The following is a 16,024-nucleotide window of genomic DNA, read 5'->3' as shown; positions in this document are numbered from 1 at the left end:
ATTGCAGACCGAGCGCCGCCACACGGCAGGTCTAGAGAGATGTCCTGGCACTCTCCCCAGTTGTACAGCCGACTTTGCTAGCGATGCTACACTGACAAATACGCTCTCATTTGCAGAGACGATAGTTAGCATAGCCTTCAGCTATGTCATTTGCTACGACCTAGCAAGGCGCCATAGCATTTGATATTTATCTTATGAAGCATGTACAATCAAGAGCGATGTTCGACAATTGTGGATTAAAGTTAAGTATTCCAAGAACTACGTTCTTTTCTTTATAGGATAATTACTTTACCTTGTTCCAGACCTCACGCCAGTCTGCGTGTAATTAAACGCGTGTATTTCGGCCTCCTCTAGCAACACGGTGTTGGCTCTTCTGCCAACACTTCATATTCTGTGCAAGCCTCTTCATCTCTGAATAACTACTGCAACCTACATTCTTCTGAACCTGCTTACTGCATTCATCTCTTGGTCTCCCTCTACAATTCTCCACCATTTACGCGCCCCCCCCCCCCCCCCCCCCCAAACATGCCTGTAATACTAAATTGGTGATGCCTTGATGTGTCTGAATGTGCCCTATCAACCGATCCCTTCTTTTAGTCAAGTTCTGACACAATTCAAAGGCTACTAGTCTCTTCTTGTTTGAACTGTCTATTATGTATGTTTCACTTTCATACAAGGCTACACTTCATAGGAATACTTTCAGGAAAGGCTTTTCATACAAGACTACACTCCATAGGAATACTTTCAGAAAAGACTGCCTAATGCTTAAATCTTTATTTGATATTAAAAAATTTGTCTTCTTCAGAAACACTATTCTTGTCATTGGCAGTCTGCATTGTATATCCTTACTACTTTGGCCATCGTAAGTTATTTTACTCCCCAAATAGCAGAACTCCTCTACTATTTTTAGTGTCTTGTTTTCTCATCTAATTCACTCGGTATCATTTGATTTAATTCGATTACATTCCATTAATCTTGTTTTGCTGTAGTAGATGTTCATCTACATCCTCCTTTAGAGACAGTATCCAGTCCTTTGCTGGCTCTGACAGAATTACAATGTCATAGGCAAACCTTGGTGTTTTTTTTTTTCTACCTGAGTTTTAATTCGTTCTCTAAATTTTTCTTTGTTTCCTTTACTGCTTTCTCAAAGTGCAGACAGAGTAACATCAGGGATAGTTTACAACCATGTCTCACTCGCTTCTCAAACACTACTTCTCTTTCATACCATTAGATTCTTAAAGTGCCTCAGCATTTGAGGCTGACTGCAGTACAATTTTACTGCCGCCAACTTACATTTCGCGGAAAGACCACAAAGATAAGATAAGAGAGATTAGGGCTCGTACAGAGGCATATAGGCAGTCATTTTTCCCTCGTTCTGTTTGGGAGTGGAACAGGGAGAGAAGATGCTAGTTGTGGTACGAGGTACCCTCCGCCACGCACTGTATGGTGGATTGTGGAGTATGGATGTAGATGCCTTATGGTTTCCATACAGGTTGTAAACAGAGTTTTGTTCCCTGTATTTTATCCATGCTACCTTCAGGATTATGAGTTTATTCAAGTAAACATTGGTAAAAGCTTTGCCTATGTCTACAAATGCTATAAACCCTGCATTGCATTTCCTTCACTTATCTTTTAAGAAAAGTTGTAGTGTCAGTATTGCCTTGGGTGTTCCTACATTTCTCTGGGATACAAACTGATCTTCCCCGAGGTCAACTTCTACCATTCATGTTAGTATTTTGCAGTTCATAGAAAAACAAACTGCCATTGCAGAAAAAGACTATTAAGACATTGAAACTGTTTGTTAACAAGGAACTATTAATGATTATGAACTAGGCTCCAGAATGTCCTTCACCTTTCCTCTTTCAAAACTTCTTATTTAGTATGCATTTATGGCAAGTATAAAGTGCGTATTATCACAGTTTTTACATTACCCTGGGAAAAAAATGATTGTTATCATGCTGAAGCAATTTTCATAGTATTTACGAGAGATATGGATAACATAAATCAGGATAGCAGAGCAGAAGGAGACATAGGAGTTTGACATTTTGTCACTGATGTCTTTAAATAGAGCAAAAGCCCTGACTGGACAAGAAAAGGGTGATAAACAGTCTAGCTCCATTTAAAGGAGCCATCTTCATATTCGCCTTAGGATTTAGTAAACTCACAGAAAACAAAGATCCTGATGGCTGAACAGGAATTTGCCCCCTGCAATATGATGACTACATTGAGATGGAACTTTCTCCTCAATGCATGTCAATGTTTGCATTCCATCTCTGTGTACTGAGAAAAATGTATGCATCTGGGAGCTGTAAGAACAGGCACACTATTAAACTATTTTTAACAGAAGTAGTTTTTCAAGGAATATGGGAGGCACAAAATTTCCTTTTAATTCAACAATCAAATTTTTATTAAATAAAATTTATTGACTGGTAACAAATGAATCAGTTAGTTAAAATGCACTGACAATTTCAGACAACTTCAAAGAATAAAATTTCAATTTACACAACAAATTTAAATTGTTAATTGACAAGTATTACACACTACACTTCAGCTGCTTCAGTTTTTTTCTGTAGTGCTGCCAACTGATTTTCCAAGAACAGCTTCCTGTTAATCAATGGCAAACTTTTCTGTCGAATGAAATATTGTCTGTTACCAGATACACTGTACAGCTTTTTCCCCTTTTCGCCCAGGAGACTCCTCAATGCAATGTTTCGCTCGAGAATTTTTGAATAAAATTCTAGTCCTCCTTTTGCATAAGTTTCACTCAATGAGCTCACCTCTTCATCACATTTTTTTTCATAGTGGGTACTTGTGACATCTTTCAGGACAGCCCACAGCCCAACACCAAAAATAGCTAAAACAGAATACACCACTCCTCTTATTGCTTGAGGCTGCTTTTCCATGTGCAGTTTCCTGTTCAAATTTTGTGCTATTGTGTATACTAAGGAAAGAGCAGCAAAGGGATACAACGTGTTCAGATACACATATGGTGTGCGTACATAAGCCACTTCACATCCTATTGCAAACTTTTGGGCTGCATCACTTAGTATAAGAGAATCTAAAAACTGTTGTCCTTCTTTAGTACTCCAGGCTACGGGCTCCCCAGACACCTGAAAATTGTAAGAAATAGATTACATGGTAAGAAACTACTGTTACGAAGCAAGTGCATATAAATTAATTCATGAAATTTATGACATTAAAAAAAAAGGCATGTAATAGTTATATATTGGCACTTTAAAATGGCAGATGTTTAAAATTCAATATTATATGCCCTGGTAATTTGTGCCTATGGTAAGCGACTGAATGATGCAATATTTACTGACATTTCATACTTATTAGAGTGAATAGTTTCACAGAAAAGTTCTTTCAGTTTTATTTTGCCTGTTTCATTCTCTACTCTTAGGGAGAAGGGTTAGCTGTTTCACATCTTCATGTATTCTGTTGGAATGTAACATCAGCCTGGAGAGATTGGGGAAGTGGAGAAATATACCAAGCGTTGTTAGTGACACATTATTTTCCCCACACTAAGTATGGTTGCCACCTCTAGGAGTATAGTAGATAACTGTTGGACAAGCACTGTTGAACCTCAAGCAAGACAGTTTCATACTGCTGTTTTCTGACAAATATCCTGCAGTTCTCCTCAGCGGTGACTGCTGCCATTCCTCTTGCAGCCATCGGCCCCCCTACCACCACCACCACCACCACCACCACCACCACCACCACCACCACCGAGGTCTACGAATGTGAGATAAGGAACAAAATGGAGAAGGGGTGGGGGGTGGGGAGACGGAGGGCGAAAGGGGGGAGAAAGGGGGGAGAAAGGGGGGAGACGGAGGAAGAAAGGGGTGAGACGGAGGAAGAAAGGGGTGAGACGGAGGAAGAAAGGGGGGAGACGGAGGAAGAAAGGGGGGAGACGGAGGAAGAAAGGGGGGAGACGGAGGAAGAAAGGGGGGAGACGGAGGAAGAAAGGGGGGAGACGGAGGAAGAAAGGGGGGAGACGGAGGAAGAAAGGGGGGAGACGGAGGAAGAAAGGGGTGAGACGGAGGAAGAAAGGGGGGAGACGGAGGAAGAAAGGGGGGAGACGGAGGAAGAAAGGGGGGAGACGGAGGAAGAAAGGGGGGAGACGGAGGAAGAAAGGGGGGAGACGGAGGAAGAAAGGGGGGAGACGGAGGAAGAAAGGGGGGAGACGGAGGAAGAAAGGGGGGAGACGGAGGAAGAAAGGGGGGAGACGGAGGAAGAAAGGGGGGAGACGGAGGAAGAAAGGGGGGAGACGGAGGAAGAAAGGGGGGAGACGGAGGAAGAAAGGGGGGAGACGGAGGAAGAAAGGGGGGAGACGGAGGAAGAAAGGGGGGAGACGGAGGAAGAAAGGGGGGAGACGGAGGAAGAAAGGGGGGAGACGGAGGAAGAAAGGGGGGAGACGGAGGAAGAAAGGGGGGAGACGGAGGAAGAAAGGGGGGAGACGGAGGAAGAAAGGGGGGAGACGGAGGAAGAAAGGGGGGAGACGGAGGAAGAAAGGGGGGAGACGGAGGAAGAAAGGGGGGAGACGGAGGAAGAAAGGGGGGAGACGGAGGAAGAAAGGCACCCAAGGTGTCCCACCTGGTGAACAGTCACAAGCCCCCAAAAGCAGTGTGCAACAAGGAGACATACGTCCCCCAGCACCTGCCATTTACCAGACATACTCCACTCAGAAATTGCCTAGGAAAGACTAGCAATGCAGAAAGGGCAAGAGAAGCACACAGAGACAAAAGATGGGCAAGTCTAACAGACTACATGAGAAGGGAGAAGAAGAGTAAAAGAGCAGGTAGGGTGAGGACGGGGCTGGACCACCAAGCCCAGACAGCTACAGCCTGTTCTGAGCAGAGGAGGCAACAGTATTCTACTAGCCCCTCAATGGGACCATAAGGTTAAGTGGCCCTCCGTAAAAGAGTGGTAAAAGCCCTTTTCACAAATAAAATGTAAAACAAAGTGAGCTGCTGAGGCACTGTTTCCTAACACCAGGGGTAGTGAGTCAGGGAGATTTAGAGGCCACCGCAGGGAGTCTAGGCTGGGACAGTAAAGCAAAATGTGGACCTCTGTCAAATGGGAACCACAACAACAGAGGGGTGGTTCCTCCTGATGGAGGAGACGACCACAAGTCAGCCAGGTATGGCTGATGCGGAACCAGCAAAGGATGGTAGAGTCTTTGCGAGAGGTCTGCATGGAGAATCTCTCAGATTTTTAGTCTCCTTTATCACCTGTAGTTATTTCAGTGAAACCAGAGTGAGCCATTCCATATTTCAGATTCCTAAAACTTGATGGTGTAATACTGATTGGAGGTCTGTTTTGGGAATATCAATCTCCAGAGTCAGTTCAGTTCACTGGTAGCCAGTTTGGCCACGCTATCAGTAAGTTCATTTCTCAGGATCCCAATGTGGCCCGGGGTCCAGATGAAGGTCACTGAGCATCCATACAGAGAATTTTAGATACCAATGACCAAAAGGTGGCAAGGGTAACAATGGTAGAGAGCTTGCAAACTGCTCAAGGAATCGCTGTGGATGAGAAAGGACTCACCAGTGTGGGAACAAATATGCTAAAGAGTACGAGAGATGGCTACCAGCTCCACAGTGAGAACACTAAAGCCATCTGGCAAGGAGCACAGTTCAGTATGTCCAGTGTGAGAATAAACAAAGCCTACATGACCAGCAACCATCGAGCCATCAGGACAGACTACTTCAGAACCCCAGGATGCGACAAGGACGGAGAAAAATTAGTGATGGAGGGCCTCAGGAAGAACCGAGTCTTTCAGAGCCTGTGACAGGTGACGACGAAGTTATTGCCAAGGGATACACCGTGGAGGTGTACATCAGTGGGCCCAAACGAGAGGTGGAAGAGGAAACAACTGGAGTTTGAAGAGGATGTACCAGACATGGACTGTGATTGTTATCCCTGATCTGGGCCACCATTATGGGAGATGGATTTTTGTGTTTGAAAAGAAAAGATAGGAGCTGCAAATGTGGGTAGCATAATTGACAAGCTGTTGTTGGCACCTGATCCTCAATGGAGGGATCCGAACCTCTATGAGTATGCTGTTCACAGGGCTAGTTCGAAAGGCTCCTGTTGCAAGTCAAACCTCGCAGTGGTGCATTAGTTCCAGAACCTGCAATGCTGAGGATAATGCCAAATCACATGGGAGACTCCCATAACCAATGCAGGATATTGTAGAGCTGCAGAAGGGTAGTGTGATCTGCACCTCAGCTGGTGTTACTCAGGCAGCAAAGTGTATTAAGGTACAGGCAGCACTTTCGCTTACGCTGGTAAATGTCAACCGAGAATTGAAGACCAGTCATAATAGATGATAAGTCTCCACTACATTGAGTAACTGGTTGCTAAGGTAAAGTTCTGGTTGTGGATGAGTGATACAATGTCAACAGTAGTGCATGACGCAAGTCTTGGCAGCTGGAAACTGAAAGCCATGGGTGAGGACCCATCCCCGCGCATTTTGTATGGTGCCTTGCAATTGACTTCCAGCAACATCCCCATTAGAGGAGCAATAGTAGAGGCAAAAACTCATCAGCATACAAGGATGGTGATAGTGAGGACCCCACAGCTGCTTCTAGATCATTGATGGCTACTAGAAAGAGAGGCACACTCAGTACAGCGTCCTGTGGGAACCTATTCTCTTGGATATGGGGGGTACTGTGGGAAGCACCAACTCGAACCTGAAACATACAATGCTACAGGAAGTTCTGTGTCTGTATGTGTGTGTGTGTGTGTGTGTGTGTGTGTGTGTGTGTGTGTGTGCGCGCGCGCGCGCGAGTGTATACCAGCGGAAAGACTTATCTTAGTGGGAAAAAAGATAATTTTCGATTATTCCCTTTTGAGAGAGCGATTGAAGTTGAGTAGTCATGATTTCTTCTTCTTTCTTCATTCTTCCCAAATTCTCTTCATACGTTCACTGTGTTCACTCTCGCGTTCTTCCAGCCATCTTTTTCCCGTTCTGTTCTCCGTATGTTCTTGTTTGTGTGTGTTTCTTTATGATGTTTCTAAACTGTTCTTTATTGTTTATGTTGTCTTGTGTGATCCCCAGTTCTTTAGTGTCTTCTTCTGCTTCAGTGATCCACTTTGTCTTGTTTTTGCTCTTGTTTACTGTCACAAAGATTTGTCTTGTGAGCCTGCTTTTATTCACCCTGCTGATATGTCCACAAAATTTCATCCTTCTCCTTCTAATGGTGTCTATTATTGTTTCTATGTCTTTGTAAATGTCTGTAGTTGGCCTCTTCATCCAAATTCCTTCCCGAAACACGTCCATATATTTTCCTCAGAATTTTTCTTACCTGTTTTTCAATTTCTCTGATCTTCGAATGACTGCGAATCACTGAATCACTGTAGTTTCTGCAGCATAAACTGCTTCTGGTAGGACTACTGTGTTGTAATGCCTTAGTTTCACATTGACCAAAACAGATTTCTTATTATAGTGATTCCAAGTGAGCTTATATGCTTCTTGTAATCTGGAGATTCTATCTTTATTGGCTATTGAGTTCAGTCCTGATGGTTAGATCATCACTCCCATATATATGGCTGAAGTTTAAAAAAATTGTTGACCATGTGCTGGATAGGTATGTACCCAGTAGAACAGTTCATAATGGGAAGGACCCTCCATAGTATACAGTCACTGTAAAGAAACTTCTATAGAAACAGAGACTAAAGCATAATACATGTAAAACAAAGTGTAGGACAACAGACAGAGAGATGCTAAATTAATCACATTTGGCTGTCAAGAGGGCTCTGTGTGAAGCCTTCAATAACTACTGTAGCAGAACATTGTCAGATGATATTTCACTAAACCTAAAGAAATTCTCGTTGTATGTAAAGGCTGTTAATCACACTGAAGTTACTGTCGAGTCCCTAGAGAATGAGGCAGGAACTGAAACTGAAATTAGCAATGCAAAAGCTGAAATGCTTAACTTTGTTTTCAAATGTTCCTTTACAAAGGAAAATGCAGGAGAACCTTCCCCCCCCCCCCCTTCCCCCCTTCTCTCACCAGGGGCTTGACGACTCTTTTGTGAGCACATGCTTGGATAGCACAGCCCGCAGCCTTTGTTTGCAGCATTATTTCCATTTCGTGCTGCAAGCTTACACTTTCACTATCCCTTCCCCCTTTGTCTCTCCATCAGATGGTTTTCTTGGTGCAGACAGTGGTTAGACTTGGTTTGTGATTGCGACTCTAGCTTCCATTTCTGGCATTTATTACACCTTTTCATTGATAAATACATGGTCGCCATTGTTGGATTTGACCTGGCACCCATTTTCAAAATTCTCCAAAAGTGCAGATCATGGAGAGGTGGTCACCTGATGGTCCTTCCATTTAATACATTTAATAGGGCCATGTACCAAAAACCCAGTATGGTAGCCATCCTGTTTTGGACGGGTTGTCAAATACCTGCATGGTGGTAGCCCCCTGGCCATCCAGGGCTTGCACTGCAGGTGCCAGAGCTGAAAACTCCCCAGATATGCCAAGGAGTATGTGCCCATCGTGACTGGGGCATGGGGACTCCAAGCAGTGGGTTACTGGCCGGGTTGCTGTTGCCGAGTCTGGGTGATACTCATTGAGAGGCCCTGTTCAGAGTGGGTGGCACTGTGGCAGATAAGCTGCAGATGAAGTTATCTCCCAATGGTGGCTATACGGCCTCAGCTGTCTCTATCAAAGTGCAGTCCTCTTTTAATAGAGAGAGATATGACCCTAAAATGTTCCCTTCTCCGGCTGCACCACGGGAGGAATGTAGGGTTGAGTGGCAAGTGGCGAAATATTCCCCCCAATACTTAGTTTACATGAGGGCTGATGAGCATTCCTTCTAGGCCACAAAGCCTTTATTCTTTGTAAAAACCATAGAGGACAAGTTTGAGGAAGTTGCAGTGATCTCCAAAATGAAGAGTGGGTCAATTTTGATCAAAACAGCGTCCTATGCCCAGTCTTGGGCACTGCTCACTTCTAACAAGCTGGGTGATGTACCATTGACTGCTACTCCCCATAACAGCCTAAATATGGTTCAGGGCTTCATTTTCCACTGAGACCTCCTCTTACAATCCAATGATCAGCTACGCGCCAACTTGGATAAATGTAGATGTAGATGTTCTGGACACACTATATAGCAAATTTGTCTCTCTTAATACAACTTTGGAGGCTGTGGCTGTTTGGTTAAGGGCATTTCAGGATATTAACATCTGCAATGTTTACCTCCCTCCTGATGGTGAAGTGCCAGAGAACATACTGTTTGTGTTGGTTTGTTATCTACCCCCACCTTTCCTAAACTTGGCCGATTTCAATGCCCATAACCCTTTGTGGGGTGCAACCAGGAACACTTGCCACAGTCAAAACCTCGAGAACTTATTGGCACAACTTGACCTTTGCCTTTTGAATACTGATACCCCCCATACACTTCACTGTGGTGTACAGAACTTTCTCAGCCACTGACCTTTCCATTTGCAGCTCTTGTCTTCTACAACCCAGCCACTGGAAAGTCCACGATGACCTGTGTGGTAGTGATTACTTCCCAATATTTTTGTCCCTCCCTTCGACACCTGTTCACCAGTTCAGATGGGCTCTCAGTAGAGCTGGCTGGGGTGTTTTCTCTGCTGCTGTCGCCCTTGGCTCCCTGCCACATGGAAATATCAATGAGGCAGTCTAGAATACAACTGCAGCCATTCTTTTAGCAGTTGATTTAGCAATCACCTACTCCTCGGGCCCACCCCGATGGAATACAGTACCTTAGTGGTCATCAGAAATCGCAGAGGCTTTTAGAGATAGTAGGTGGGCTCTCTGGTCCCACAAGCAGCACCCATCGATGGAGCACCTCATTGCCTTTAAGTGGCTCCATGCCCGGGTTAACCATCTATACATTTCAACCATTGGACCACGTACCTCTCCATTGCAGGTCTGTGCTAAGATCAGATGTCTCTACAGATAGCAGACACCTGCAGGTGTGCCTGGTATTAGCTGGAATGGCACTGTCTTCACTGACCCAGATGCCACCACAGAACATTTTGCTCTGCGTTATGCTCGAGCATCATTGCCTGAGAATTATCAACCTGCCTTTCGTGTTCTAAAACAGCAAATGGAACGAAAGCAATTGTCTTTCTAAATGCCATGTGGAGTCGTATAATGTTCCATTCAGCGAGTGCCCTGATAAGCTCTAGGACCGGACTGCATCCACAACAAAATGATCAAGCACCTACTGGTGTATTGTCAGCATCATATCCTTGCCATCTTTAACTGCATCTGGACTGAGGGGCAGTTGCCATCACAATGGTGAGAAAACATCATTGTCCCAGTCTCAAACTTGGTAAACACCCTCAAGAGATGGAGAGTTCACCCAGTAGGTCTCACCAATGTCCTCTGTAAGTTGCTTCAGTGCATGGTGAGTCAGTGGCTGTGTTGCCTCCTTCACCCTTGAGGTCTCTCGACTCCATCCCAGGGTGGTATTTGCCAAGGCATTCCACTACTGGTAATCTGTATGATTATGTCTGCTTATGTCTGTATGTGTGGATGGATATGTGTGTGTGTGTGTGCGCGCGAGTGTATACCTGTCCTTTTTCCCCCCTAAGGTAAGTCTTTCCGCTCCCGGGATTGGAATGACTCCTTACCCTCTCCCTTAAAACCCACTTCCTTTCGTCTTTCCCTCTCCTTCCCTCTTTCCTGATGAGGCAACAGTTTGTTGCGAAAGCTTGAATTTTGTGTGTGTGTCTATCGACCTGCCAGCGCTTTCGTTCGGTAAGTCACCTCATCTTTGTTTTTATATATAATTTTTCCCACGTGGAATGTATCCCTCTATTATATATATATATATATATATATATATATATATATATATATATATATATATATATATATATATATATATATATATATACACACACACACACACATTTTTAATCTAAACTAGATTTAAAAAATCAGTAGTGTCATTTCTCAATGCTTTCTCTGAAAACTACCTAGAACAGATAGTTCAGAACCCCACTCATGATGGAAATTTATTGGATTTAATGGCAACAAATACACCTGATGTCTACGAGGATATCCACAGCAAAACTGGTATGAAGCAATTCTACATGCAGCTTCAGTTCCTACCTTCATGGATTTCGAGTTTCTTGTCTACTGCCACAAATACACCGCCTCCATTTTCCATTATCTATCCTTTCAATATGCACTTACATTTTCTCCAAAAATCTAACTGCTGTCAATTTCAAGTTTCAACCAGCTTTCAGTACCTAGTGTTATGCGAGCTTCACTGCTCTTCAGGAGTGCTTCGAACTCTGGCACTTTGTTGTGAATGGTCTGGCCGTTAACCTCTAAGATTTTAATACTCTCACCTGTGGGAGGCACTTCTTTCGATCTTACACTGATACTTCTGCATTTCCTACAGCTATCATTATCTGGATTGGATGGAGAGTCGCCTAATCTAAAGAACTTTTGTGTGCCCCAAGATGCAGTCAGCTACCTGGGTAGTAGCCTCTGATGAGTAGTGCACACCTGACCCACTCAGAGGCACCCTACAGTTCTCAGCCCTATGGCCCAGGTCCAAGAAGTCACAGCACAGCTTGTCAAAGAACTTTCAAAGTCTCTGGTTCAGCCCAACCACTTGGCTCAGGACCAAGGGGCCACGATCAGTTCTGGGGACAATGCTGTAAATTGCGAGCTTTGATGAAACTCCTTGCACAAGTCTGGTCTTCTCAACCTTCTCTGCCAGTTGCTGAAATGATAAAAGTATGACCTTGAAGTGCAGATAACAGGCATCATTTATTCCAATATGCACCATAATCTGCAGTTGCTTGCATCCTGTTCCCTTTATGGCTGTTGGAATAGCCTCTTGAATGCCTTGTTGGCATTTCCCTAAGGGGTACCATCATTTGCTCTATGTTTGAACTGCAGGTGATTAACGGACATCCAGCCTTCTGTGTTTTCCACCTCTTGACACTGTACAAAACAGGTTTCCCAAAAACAGATGAAGTGAGTTCCACTGGCTCAGTTACATGTACAGTGTAAGACAGCACTTCAAACTTGTTGATTAGGGGGATCAGTGTAACACTCCGAGTCCTCCCTGGTCCCTACCCACATCGTAGAGGATGACTAGATCTTCTACTTAAATGCCACTTGCAGTCAAGTGGATGATTGATGGCAGATCCAATACCTCCTGCAGAGAAGACAGGATTCACAGGAGATGATAATACTTGAGGTACCTTTGGTATCGGTATCACAGGTACATGACTCTCAGGAGCTTTTACAACACACTTATTCGCAGCAGCTGCCAATCATTCGACAGTACCCAGGGTGATTTCCAGTTGCTTATGAATGTCAAACAACTTATTCTGTGTTTCAGAACAGCAATGTACTACAGGACAGTGAACAAATAACTTCAAACTAAGCCTGCTGATCATCTTTTATATGTGTGGAGCTAAAAAAATACTGACTCCCTATAAGAATTCAAGCAAATATGCAAAACAAGATTTCTATTAAGGCACAGAAAAACCTGAGGTAAAATTACTGATTTCCTAAAACTTTTTAAGATTAATTATAGTTACTGAGAATAACATATACTCCTCTTTCAGTGAAAAATAGATGTAACACAATATTTTAGTTATAATATCTACTGCAGTAACTAAATCACAAATGTTAATTTAATACTAATTAGATTATGCAAAGGGCAATAGTAACTTCCGAAAATTCTCAAAAATACGGCGAAATTTGGGGTGATCTATTCTTTGGCAGCAACTGTGAATCACAAATGCTGATTTGCTATAAAATAAGTTACCAAAAACACTTGGGCCGGTAATTTAAGCAAATATAGCTTTGTAAACATCCAAAAATTCTTGAAAATAACCTATTTCTCACGTAATTATACAATGATATTAGAGAATGACTGATTTGACGAGGATCTGCCTACTGTTCTCGAAAATTTTAATAGAGCACAAATAGGTTTCAAGCCTACAATTGATGATAACAGTTGGAGTTTATTGCAGCACAATACAAATGGGCACTGATGCAATCAATGAAAGACTATGCAGAAGCGACGTGAACAGTAAAATATGCAGATCTTGAATTACAATTGGCACAAGAATCTTGAAAACACTGTCTTGCACATAGGGAAATTCCAAAATTGGCTTTTACATATAAATAAATGTGTGAATTCCATCAATTTTTTTATTTAGCTGTTTCTGTGCCAACTTTTACACTGACATGCCAAATAAGAACACTGCAGCATGAGTTCATCCAAGTCAAAATCTACACAAATGTGCAGCACTGACTAAGCACATCTTCTGCCTGTTGCAGCTAACAGTGCCTCTCTCCATCCTACCTCTTCTTGATATCACAGCCCTGGCCACCCACTCAACTCCTCACCTTCTGCCTTCCACTATTCACCCCAACACCTACCTTCACCTCAATAGTTTCATACCTTCCAGACTATCTTTTTCTACCTTCAATCCTACAGAACAAATTCCTTCATACCCAAATCCTTATATCCCAGTGCATGACCTTTGGTTGTTAAGAGATGGTTGGTTTGTTGGTTGGTTGGCTGATCTGGGGGAGGGGACCAAAGAGTGAGGTAATTGGTCCCATGATCTAGGTTGGCAGAAATCAAGGGAGGAACTACACAAACAGCACAGTTCAGTCAAGAGGAGGTGGTAACATGCAAACAGAGAGGGAAAAGGGACATCAAGGCAGAAGGAAGAGGAAATAACAGGAGGTGGGTGGGTGGAAATGGAGAGCATAGGTGCCCCTGAAACGCTATGCATGGTGGGGCACCAGCACTACCACTAGCCTGTCATGACACCCACACCATACCATTATCATAAGACAATCAGGCAACACCAGGGGAAGATGACACATGAAAAGGGAAACAACACAGAAAACAAAACGTAGGGAAACGGTGAGGAGAACCTAGCTGGTGTGGAGCCAAGGTCAAGGCCTCCATAGCCAACACTAACTGAGGTATTCAAATTCTAGAGAAAAACTCAAGGACTTATACCTGAGAGGGAAAACTTCTTTCATGAAGAAGACTGAGGGCAGATGTAACCATGTGAGGGTTGTTCACTAACACTCACGACAAGAAAGGTGGGAGAGCATATTTAGTGTGAAGGGCCAAAAAGCAGGAGCGGTTCAGCAAATTATGGATCACAATGAGGGTAGCCCTGCAACTAAAAAGAGAAAGGGCTGGGGAGTGCAACTCATTGTGGACTAGAAAACTGTGGGTCAAACTAGTATGGTCAATATGAAGATGGCAGAGGCTGGTATATTTCTGCCAGGAGAGCCAGAGAGAAAAACGTATGTGGGAGTCTCCTTGACGGCGCAAAATTTATTAGACGAGGGGGGTAGCCTCCCAGGAGTTGACCGAAGACAGAGCAAAAAGGGGATTTGGTGTAAAGCCGCAAATCTGCCCCCGGAGTGTTCAAGGAGAACAGAGGGTATGTGCTTCCCTCCCCCAGCCAGACACTCTACAATTTCATTACCTGGGATACCTACGTGGTCACGAATCCGAAGGAAATCAACCAAACAAGCAGCATTACCAAGATCAGCAAGGTGGTCATGTATGGCAGAGACCAAGGAGAAACTAAGCGATAGTCTGAAGGCCACTCACTGAGTCCATACATAACAAAACTCAGGTGAGTGAGGACTGTTTATGGAAGCAGAGGACCTGACAGATGGCCATCAATTCTGCAGTAAACAACCCATACGTGGCAGGCAAGAGATGGTGTTCTGTGCAAACAGAAGACGTGAAGGCATACCCCACATGATTGGTAGATTTAGAGCCATAACCCATAAGAGTTTTTGGAACACACAATGAAACACCTTTGGAGCAGCAGAGGCTTTCGGACTCCAGAAGAGATCCATCCAAATCCTGGGCTGAGGGACTAACCAACACGGAGGGCGAGGGGAGGGGGGGGGTGGAGGGGAGGGAGGAGGTCGGGAGAGAACATGGGGAAGAGGACATGGAGGAGAGATGGTGATCACAGCAGAGAGCAGTGAGGTCGAGCCCAGCTGGTAAAAACACACCCGAGGGTGAAAAGTGAGTAGGTGACAAAACGAGACTGCGAAAAGAACATAATATGAGGTGAGGGGTGAGCAGGGGATGAGTGTATAGTGATGGCATAAGAAACCAGAAGCTGGGATTGCCGAATTGAAAGGGGAGGGATTCCAGTATCAACCAGAAGACTATTGACAGGGCTAGTGCAAAAGGCACCAGTGACTAAACGGATGCCATTATGGTGAACTGGGTCTAAGAGAAGCAGCATTGAAGGGGCAACTGATCCATAAACTGAACAACCATAGTTTACACAACACAAAACTAATGCCCAGTAATGTTGGAGAAGGCTCCAACAATCCGTGTCCCAAAAGGTGTGAGCAAGGAAGTGAAGAACACTGAGTTCATGAAAACAGCTAACCTTCAGATGACAGATATGGGGCAACCAAGTAAGCTTGTTGTCAAAAAGAAGACCCAAGAAATGGAAATGGGGGACCATGGTCAGGCATTGGGTGTCAAGGTAGAGCTCCAGATCGGGATGGACCATAGTATGGTGACGGAAATGCAGCACCCTCAATTTGAGGGCAGAGAATGAAAACCGTGTGAGAGTGCATGCCGGATGGCACCCTGGAGCTGTCATTTGCAGAGGCCACCGAGTGGGAGCTAGCCCAAATACAGAAATCATCGACACACAGAGTAGGGATGACCAATGGGCCAGAAGAGGTCACAAGTCAATTAATACCAATGAGAAAAAGGACACTTAATACAGAGCCCTGTGTAACACCATTCTCTTGCGTCCATGGGAAGCTGAGAACAGTACCAACTTGGACTCTTAATGACCAGTAGGACAGGAACTGGCGAATAAAAACTGGAAGGGGCCACTGAAGACACCATTCATGGAGCACAAGGAGGATGTTATGGTGCCAAGCTGTATTGTAGGCCTTATGAAAATTGAAGGAAACTGCAACAAGATGACGGCACTGAGAGAAGGCCTTCCAAACTGCGGTTTTCAATTGAAGCAGGTGATCAAT

The 16,024-nt window shown here is 44.1% G+C and overlaps 1 protein-coding gene across 1 annotated transcript in view; it reads right to left on the bottom strand.

The window, feature by feature from the left end:
• Positions 1-2,383: 2,383 nt before the first annotated feature.
• Positions 2,384-16,024, bottom strand: part of LOC124555544 (transmembrane protein 177) — a 41,040-nt gene continuing 27,399 nt past the window's right edge. The window contains exon 3 of the mRNA XM_047129498.1: positions 2,384-3,110. Within this exon, the coding sequence (XP_046985454.1) occupies positions 2,541-3,110 (570 nt within the window). The 3' untranslated portion in view covers positions 2,384-2,540. The remainder of the gene's footprint in view (positions 3,111-16,024) is intronic.

Source organism: Schistocerca americana, chromosome X (assembly GCF_021461395.2).
Source record: "Schistocerca americana isolate TAMUIC-IGC-003095 chromosome X, iqSchAmer2.1, whole genome shotgun sequence".
In the NCBI taxonomy this organism is placed as follows: Eukaryota; Metazoa; Arthropoda; class Insecta; order Orthoptera; family Acrididae; genus Schistocerca; species Schistocerca americana.
The sequence above is the reverse complement of the archived record's forward strand: the minus strand, read 5'-3'. Positions and strand labels throughout refer to the sequence as shown.